The sequence below is a fragment of the Neltuma alba genome, unplaced genomic scaffold (assembly GCF_004799145.2).
Source record: "Neltuma alba isolate B1F8T4 unplaced genomic scaffold, ASM479914v2 tig00013177_pilon, whole genome shotgun sequence".
NCBI classification, from domain to species: Eukaryota; Viridiplantae; Streptophyta; class Magnoliopsida; order Fabales; family Fabaceae; genus Neltuma; species Neltuma alba.
In genome coordinates, this window is record NW_021637487.1 from 282,314 (window position 1) to 291,719 (window position 9,406).

The 9,406-nt window shown below is 35.4% G+C and overlaps 1 protein-coding gene and 1 pseudogene across 1 annotated transcript; both read left to right on the top strand.

The window, feature by feature from the left end:
- Positions 1-803: 803 nt before the first annotated feature.
- Positions 804-5,342, top strand: LOC114735107 (uncharacterized; annotated as a pseudogene).
- Positions 5,343-6,997: 1,655 nt separating this feature from the next.
- On the top strand, positions 6,998-7,378 carry LOC114735108 (NEP1-interacting protein-like 2). Its single transcript, XM_028922771.1, has one exon. It carries the CDS (start codon positions 6,998-7,000, stop codon positions 7,376-7,378), a length of 381 nt encoding a protein of 126 aa, XP_028778604.1.
- The last annotated feature ends 2,028 nt before the right edge of the window (positions 7,379-9,406 follow it).

Below are 9,406 nucleotides of genomic sequence, written 5' to 3' on the forward strand. Positions count from 1 at the left end.
TAACTAATTGATTAGATTAAGGAAGTTAGAGTAAGTTGGTTAATTATAAAAATATGACATGTTTTTCCTAAACAACATAATCATCTTCTTAATATTCTTCCTTCCTTACTTACTTGATTATGGTTGAAAAAGTATCCATACGGGTAATTTAGAAAAAAATCGATAAATATGAGAAATATGTCTTGTATTTTGGATTAAAAATAACTTAACAATTAGATCAATATTAAGGATCGAAGGAGTATTATTAGGAGTATTATTATCTTTCACTTTATATATATGTTATTGTCGTTTTTGTTTAATATGAAACATGGCTTTCGTTTTATGCGGTATACAGCATCCGTCCTCATTATATTACGTTGCTCCCTCCGCCCCCTATTATAAGCAATATAGAATTCTATTACATAGATTAAAAAGTCAGTTAAAAACGACAAAAATAAGTAAAAATTGAAAGTTCTTTCTCCAAAATATCCTTATTCATGGGCAAAATAGAGTATAAAAAAGATAATTAAAAAATTATTATAACAAAGATAACTATGAAAGAAATAAAATGTGTAATGGAGAAAGATGATGGTTTAGAAAATGAAACAATAAGATATTGACTATTAAAATAAGTAATTAATGAGACAAAGTACAATAAGAAATTTGCTACAAAAATTAAGACAACTTGTAAATATTGTTTATATTTAGAGACAAAAGAAGATAGTAGTTGTTGCTTATAAAAAATAATAGAGTATATTTTTATATAGTAAGTAGTATAACAGAAGCATCGGGGCTGGACGCATGCATCTCCTCTAGGTTAGATCATGAATGAGACCGTGGGTGAGTGTTTAATTGCCTCGAAACTTGCTTTTTAAATAAAACTAGAAGTCTAAAACTGCCTCCTTCGGTCCTTCCCCCTTTTATTAAATGATTGGTTAAGGGGTTATTTGTAAATGTTTTTACTAAGTGCTATAGGTAATTTTACTTGAACCAGAATAAAATTTCTTTCATACTCTCCGGTCTTTAATACAGGACTCAATTCTTGAGTAGTTGATTTTGGTCCTAAATATAAGACCATATTTATCATATTTATTAATTTTCTCTAAATTCCCCTATGGATACTCCCTCAACATAATCAAATGGAAGAGGATGAGAGGTATTAAGAAAGATATTATGGTGTTTTAGAAAAAATATGTTACTTTTCTTTGAAACCACGAGGATATCTTTTCCCGGTAATTAAATCACAACTATATGAATACAGATTATCCATTTTTAAGGAGTGTGGTTCAAGGATATGTCGGATCTCGGCTTAGAAATGCAGGCCACAAGACATTGAAAGAAATTAAATTAAATTATCGAATTGTTAACTTTGATCTAAACTTGCAAGAATTTTTTCATGTGCATATTTTGGTACAATATTCTTGAAGAAGAAGCGATGGGGACATAATCTGTTGAAAGCGAGGGACGCGCGACGCGGGCGTGGATCACAGCGTGACTGATGGACTTGACAAAAACACAAGCATGAATATAAAATGGTTTTCAGATAGAATGTATTGAAATATTTGATTAGTCTTAATTAGTATCACAATTAATAGCTTAATAAAACATGATAAAACAGGTAATGAGAAATTTTGGTAATCAATAATAGCCAAAAACCATTAGATCTAGCAGTACAAACTCTATTCTTTAGGAGGGAAGTCATGGGTTTAAAAATGGTTTGTGTTTGTAAAGAGTCTCTTGAATTTGGCTCCTGTTAAAAATATAACGACAATAGTCATTACATCCAAAAAAGATTAATAAGGTGTTTGGGGTAAAAACCAACTAATAGTTTTTAAAAGCGATTTATATGGTTTTACAAAAATGAAGCACGTGCGTTTAAACGTGAGCACGTGACAAGCATTAAATTAGAGAGTATTGCTGGCCTTGAAGAACGTCAATACAGTGAAGCTGACAGCAACAAAGCTCATAGAGCGATCTATGAAGGTTAGTTAGAAGGGGTAGGTCCGCAATAATTTCATAATTCATGCAATTTTTTTTCCTAATATGATATTTAATTAATTAATTTGAAATGATTAAGAAAGAAGTTAAATAAATACTTTCAAATATTTATATTCATTATTTTTTTCTTACATTAATTTGCCCACCTCTTACGCGTCCGCCTGTTGATACATCACTCAAGGTGATTTACTTAAGAAGGAAAAAATTTCAATCGTATAGCATCACGTCAATCATTTTAAAACATTTCTAATTTTTGTTATAAGATCCTTCTAGTGACCCCGTACCCTCTTTTTCTTGCAAGAGATGTCATGGATTTAATCCGTGGGTATGTGTCGGCACATTTGGCTCTGTTTTGATCAATTTTAATTTTTGTAGTACTTTTTTTTAATACTGAAACGTGCGTAACTTCTTTGCACTCTAGCTAAACACGCGGAATGTGATCCGCAATGGTGGGATTGGGTTGAAATGCTTGTGTTGATTCTGCAAGAGTCGGCTGTATATATGGTACATGTCAGGTCCGGATCTTGCTGTATATATGGTACATCTTGCTGTATATATGGTACATGTCAGGTCCGGATCTTACTTTTTAACTCTCCTCTTATGCAGACTAACTATTGGACAGCTTAAAAATCCGAAGGGTCTTCTTTCGAGTTGAATCTGATGCATTACCTGATTCGTTTTCAACTAATTAGGCCAAATGAACAGCGTGATCTTATTTTAGGAGCGAACTATGCACTGTAGGCCAGTCACTTACCTTAAGAGACTGTATTGATTTATTGTCTCTTGAATTCCTGGGCACTAGGACATACTTTCATATATAGGATGGTTTGGACCATAGACCTATCCAGTGATTTGGAGTTTTGTCGAGCATTTGGAATAAAGGGAAAATCGGTATGCAAAATCTGCCCTAAGCGGAAGCTTGCTAGGATTTAAACTGCTGCTACCTAAAGAAAAGGGGAATGCTTAATTAGGCTTGGCAGCGGATTTTTGGTTATATTCTGAACCATAATCTGATAAATTTTCAAAAGTCCCCATTGAATCTTAATGACTAAAGGCAGTCATCGAGTGAAGTGGAACAGGCGACAGAAATTTCCTCCCGGGGGAGGGGTTATGATTAATGAGGTTTGTTGGTGGATTTTTGGTTGTATTCTGCACTATAGTCTGATAATTGTTTTTTCTCCATTAAGCTCAGCTTTGAACTTCAATCATTTTCAGTTATTCTATTTCTTCTCACATTTCGTGCCAACGTAGTTGTTTAACTTTGGTCTTACGTCTTATATATTTCAGAATTGTGACAGGTATGTCAGGAAAGGCTCTTAGTAAGTCATGTTTAACTAAGCCTCCCGTTGAGAATGCTGATGGAAACCCTGGAGAGGGCGAGAAGAAAAAAAATTATGCCCGCTTGGTTTCTTCACCTGTCACTTGAAATCAAGTAGTAGTCAAATCTGAAGTAGGGATTGGAAATGCAGAAGTATAATACACTGAATCAGAGAATTTGAAAGATCTGGAAGGCATTGGAACTTGTCTCAAGGTATCATTTTATCAGTTGATCTTGGGTCGGAGATTAGGTGTTAAGATGGATGATATCAAATATGGCCTGAATTAGTAACTTGATCCATTTTAACGTTTTGCTTCTGCTAGAAAGCCAATGCTTAAGCTCCAGTGAAGTTGGTTATTTCATTTTCAACAAACCCTCGCAGATGGATTAGACTCTAAGGACTGGATGCTAGTATGTGAAGCACTCATATCAATATTTCACAAGGAAGCAATGCTTGACATGTTGTAAGTATTAGACTGTATACTCCTTTTACTGAAATAATATTTTTTAAAAATGAAATATTGTAGGTTCAGATTGATTAATTTTTTATTAATTAATTTATTGATATGCAATCTGGTAAACAGGGGGGATGGGATCAAATTTATCGCCAAATCCCTGAAAAGTCCTAGAAGTGCTGTTTGCAAGACTGCCATCATAGTATTGTTTAATGTTGACTGTATTTGAATGTACAGCTTCTTCTCAAGTCTTCGCAGGACAAACGTTTCGTATGTGAGGTAGCTGACAGGTCCGTCGTAGCAATGACTACTTGGATTTCCCCGATGTCTTTGTTACCAAAGTTGCTACCATATCCCAAGAACAAGAACCCTCGAATTCGTGCAAAGGCCTCAGTGTGCTTTTATCGAAGTGTTCCGCTATTGGTAAGATTGTATGACTTGAGACAATTTCACTTGAACTTCGCAGTGTTGTGAGTGTTCTTCTTTTGCGGTATACCTTATCACAACGATCCTTCATTAGAGATATCTGTCCGATGCATTATGGTATAGTCCATTTCATCTTTTAGAGAAAGGTGGAAGAAGAGTCTGTGTAAACATACCCCACTCATGCTCCCCTCAAATCCTTTAGCAGCCGAAAAGAATCAATACGCTGATATGTGTGTGTGTGTGTGTGTAGGAAGAGGATTTGACTCATTTAGCCTGTGAAGAGTGTTATAATTCTAGATATTTGACTTGTATCGGGATGCATGTTTTGTTGTTTTGTATCGTAATTTAACGGACGTATAATCTTTTTTAAACCCGTGCAATGTTGCATGGGTAGCTGGCTAATTTGTTTATAAAACAAGCATATTGTCTCGCATGCAAACAGAGTAAACGTTGGTTCTTCTTCTTATTCTTTTTTTTTTTTTTTTTTTGGGGATAGTCGAATTTCAATGGCATACTTGCTTATTTTTATAGGAAAAAAGGTGCAAATACTTATGTCCAAGGAGTTTTGAAGCTGCAGAAACTACTGCTAATTCTCCATGGTCTTTCTGAACGCTGTTACTTGAGCTGCCTCTCCATTTTGGCGGTTAATATCATGTCTTGTGAGTGCGCGTTTTTATTTTTCTTGGAGTCAAATCCTTATTGAAGGGTCAAGGCTTTCTTAAAACTAGCACAGGTCCAGTGAAATTTTATGAAACCCAGAATGAGGTTCACTCTTCACAGCTGCTACTCCTTATAGTTCTTAAAGGAAATTTAACTGCTTTGACCTGATTGCATGGCCTTCCTTCAGTTGAAATTTTGAAATGGCTTTGGTGGAAGAGTAATGAACATAGCCTTGTGCTTTCTTGCTAGCGAGTGGATCATGAGGATTAACATATTTTTGCCTTGTATTCCTTGCACTTTACTTAATAGGGTGCGGAAGGCATAAAGGGAATGGAATTGACAAATTCCAGGGTCCCGGGAAGCTGCTCGAGCTTCAAAATACCTATGAGAGATTTAATAATCCCTTGCCGCCTATTGTTTCTGAGCACCTGGAAATGGATTCATGCGACAACTTCTGCCGATCAAAACTATCAGTATCCCCTTTAAACTTGTTTGTAACTGTTTAAAACCGTGACTTGTTATCCCCCAAGAGAGAGAGAGAGACGTTCTGTCACTTTGGAGTCTTCCCCTTGTCTTGCCTTGGATAGCTGTTTTTGGTCAAATGCTTGAGTAATTGACTAGCTTTGACAAAATCATTTCCAATGCGGGGGTCGCCCTTCTGAATTCGAGAACTCAGTTTCCGTGTTTCTCATGTTGCTTAGAACCCATCCGCTATTGGCATACATAAATTAATTCCATCTATAATGCCATTAAGACTTTTTTTTTTGGAAAAAAAATATCACCGCCATTTTAGAATGAAAGTGCTTCTTCAATTTTTAAATTATACTAGTTTCGGTGCTTAATATAAGAGCTAGTTTGATTTTTGTTTTGGTTCTAAATATAAAATCCCAATCTATTTTGTCTCTTATATTTATTTATTTATTTTCAAGGTAGTCCTTGTAATAATAAGGATATTTTCAAAAAGAAAACACTTATTTATTACAAATAACTAATTTAACTAATTTTTTTAATTTACTCAAATTAATTAACTAGTTCTTATATTAAAGACCGAAGGTGAGACTTGCTAAATCGAAAAAAAATGATGAATGAGATTGCCTTGTCGGCATGTAATTTCTTTATCGGAGTGCCCACCTTAGTTTAAGCTAAAAATCCTTAATTAACACGACAATCATAACGGCAAAATCCAATTCTAATCCCACATAAGACATAACTTTATGGAGGGTGATCTTAGGGGAGACCAGAGAAGTTTTATCCATTAAACTATGGCGGGCGTGCTTCATAATTCAAAGGGAGATTAGTAGAATACAGCCTCCAACGTACATACTACACGGCAAAAGATAAAAGCAGAGGAGATACAGAGGAAATCAAGCTCTTTTGGGCTTCGGTATTCAAAATACATGCCATGATTCTGCTTATGTTCATGTACTGTATAAAATTTAAATCACGTGATCGGCGATACTATCTATTTATCATTATCATTACTATTTATTTTTAGAATACGTTTCTCTTTAATCTTTATTTTTTCTCTCGCTTATATATTATCTCCACGCATGGGGTTGGGTATACGGATTCAAATTTCAAATACTCAAATAATTAAGTGATAAAATGTACCTAAATAAAATATTTCAAATAAGCTATCATAATCAAAACCAGATATCTCTAAGATAATAAAAACAAAATTTACTTGAATTGATTTTTAACGGATATATATGTTTGATTCTAGTAGAAACAGAAAAGAGAACCTAAAAGTTTCAACAGTTTTCTGTGTTCCGAGAATTGAGACAAAACCAGGTCGGTTCTTTCCCGTGATCCTAGCCCCTACAATGCTTTTCACTACCAATCCCCATCAAACCTGTTGCGCATGCGCTTAGCTTTTCATGTTGATTGGTCCAGCCAGGTTCAGAATTAACTCAATCATGAGCATCAAACCGGAACGGCTGTTACTTGATTTGGATTGCTTCGGCGGATAGATTTTTGCGTCGATGTTTAGCCAGAAGCACGTCGGACAATGAACGGTAGATTTCTGGGTATCGCAACACAAGTTGTAAGCATGGGATTCGTTGTATCCATGATATTGCTTCTGGTGGGGCTAGGGGTTTTGATCCTACTTCATATTTGTTTAATTAGGAGAGAATCCAGAAGAGGAGGCAGAGGCACAACGATGGAGAGTGAAACCACCAATGAAGCAAGAAGCATGTCGAAAGATGAAATAGAGAAGCTTCCTTGTTATAACTATGCAGCCAAAGACAGTGAAACTAGTACTGTGGAATGTGCAGTGTGCTTGGAGAATCAGATTCCCGGGGATAAGTGCAGATTATTGCCTGCATGCAAGCACAGTTTTCATGCCCACTGTTTGGATCAATGGCTTCTTCAGACACCCATTTGTCCTATTTGCAGGGCCAGTGTTGACTCTCAGAAGGAATGCTTTGCTATAGATATAAATGAGAGTGGCCATTTTGAGCCAAACAGGACACAGTTGAGAGAAAGCCCAGAAACTGGTTTTACAATGCAGTCCACAGAGAATTCAACGCCAGAAGGGTAGTTCGTTCTTTGTTTAGTCTCATGCAAAAGAGAGATTTTTCCATCCATTTCCTTTTCCCTCTTTGCAGTTGTACATGTTTTATCATCCTTGCGAACGTTAGCTCAATGGTTTGCTTTCATAGACCAATTAAGTTGATAATGTGATTGGCAGTTAATATTAATTTGAAAACAGGACAATTGAGTTATCGTTTCTTTTGTCTTGGGGTGATGGAATTCTTTGATTAATAGTGCTTCAATGTCCAAGAATAATAAAGCTCTCATAGTTCAGTGGTAGAACAGGGGAGTTCCGATTTTCTCGTAGCCTAAGCATCACACGCAAACACAGAAAACTGAACTTCTTGTATGATTGTATCCAGTCAGCTAGGGTGGGAGCTGGCATCAATTTGTGCGTGTTTGAGTTGAAAACCTGCAATGGTTCAGCAAAGAGGGTTTGTAATACTTATTCCGAAAACCACATCAAGCTCCAACTAATTTAGACCATGAGAATATAAAGTTGCGTTTTGCTAAGAATAATGAAGCTGCCAAAGTTCAGTGATAGAACAGGTGAGCTGCGATTTGCTTGTAGGCTGGGGATCACAAGCCGAGATAGAAACTGTTAATTTCTTGTATGTAGCTGGAAAAGCAGGAATCAGTTTGAGAATTTGTAAACGATCAAGTACTAAATGCTTTCTTCATATCCATTTTCTCTTCTTGTTGAAAAACTGCAATGGTTCAGCAAAGAGGGTTTGTAGTTGCGTTTTGCTAAGAATAATGAAGCTGCCAAAGTTCAGTGATAGAACAGGTGAGCTGCGATTTGCTTGTAGGCTGGGATCACAAGCCGAGATAGAAACTGTTAATTTCTTGTATGTAGCTGGAAAAGCAGGAATCAGTTTGAGAATTTGTAAACGATCAAGTACTAAATGCTTTCTTCATATCCATTTTCTCTTCTTGTTTGCCTTGTCTTTGTCTTATGATCCTCATTCACAGAGTATCACAAGCCAATACTAGAACCAGAATTGGGTTTTTTTTTTTGGGAGCTTTATTTTGTATGCTAATGCGGCCTTGTGATCAAACATTGTGATTTTGGGAGTTTGCAGAGATGGATAGCTAGTGGGATAAGGGAATGCATTAATATTAATATTAATGTAGGCTTGGATTATGAAGAGGGCGCTTATAGGCAAGAGACCTTTTTGGGGCTTAGGTGGGACCAAAATGAAGAAACAGGGATGTGGATGGATTTGGTGAATCATTTTCCCTCCAACATGTTCTTCCTTCTTCGGCCATAGTCTATGGATGCGGAAACCTTTTCATTTCTTCTCAATTCTGTGGCAGCCCCCTTCCTTTATGTTTCTTGTCTTCTCTGTCCTGAGCTCTGTTGCTTTTTCTTTTTTTATTTTGAGACCGTCAAATATGCTTGTAATGTAGATTTTTAAGTATAGTATAGTATTATTACATTAAGTCATTTTTCTGAAACTGGTTTCTGAAGATCATCGCAAAAACCCCTAATATAAAATACTAAAAACGCAAAGTAATACTCTTCCGGTGCTTAATATAGGACCTAATTGTTAAGTTGATTTTGGTCCTAAATATAAAACCTATTTCTTGTATTTATCAATTTTTCCTAAATTGTTTCTATAGATACTTACTCAACCATAATCAAGTAAAAGACAAAAGAGGATATTAAAAAAAATAATTATGGTGTTTAGAAAAACATGTTTATTTTTTACGATTAATTAATTTACATAACTTTCTTAATCTAATCAAATCAGTTAAATAGGTCTTATATTAAGGATATGGGGAGTAATAAACAAAGAAAATTCTGAAGATGGTACAAGAATAAAGACTAACAACCATTTGAGGTTATTGGCTCAAGAAATATAATAGATGAGATATGAGTAGTGGTCGAGAATTTAAATTCTAGTCCTTTATATACACACAATATAAAGAATAACATAAAAGTACTGTAAAATTTAAGCCGTTTAATAAATAGGGTACGAGCACAAATTAAGCTAAACAACCGAACAAATTAGGGGTCGGGTTGAAATTAGAA

Bases quoted from the DNA above. Each gene is read 5' to 3' on its own strand.
- LOC114735108 (XM_028922771.1), top strand. From the start codon at position 6,998: ATGGAGAGTGAAACCACCAATGAAGCAAGAAGCATGTCGAAAGATGAA.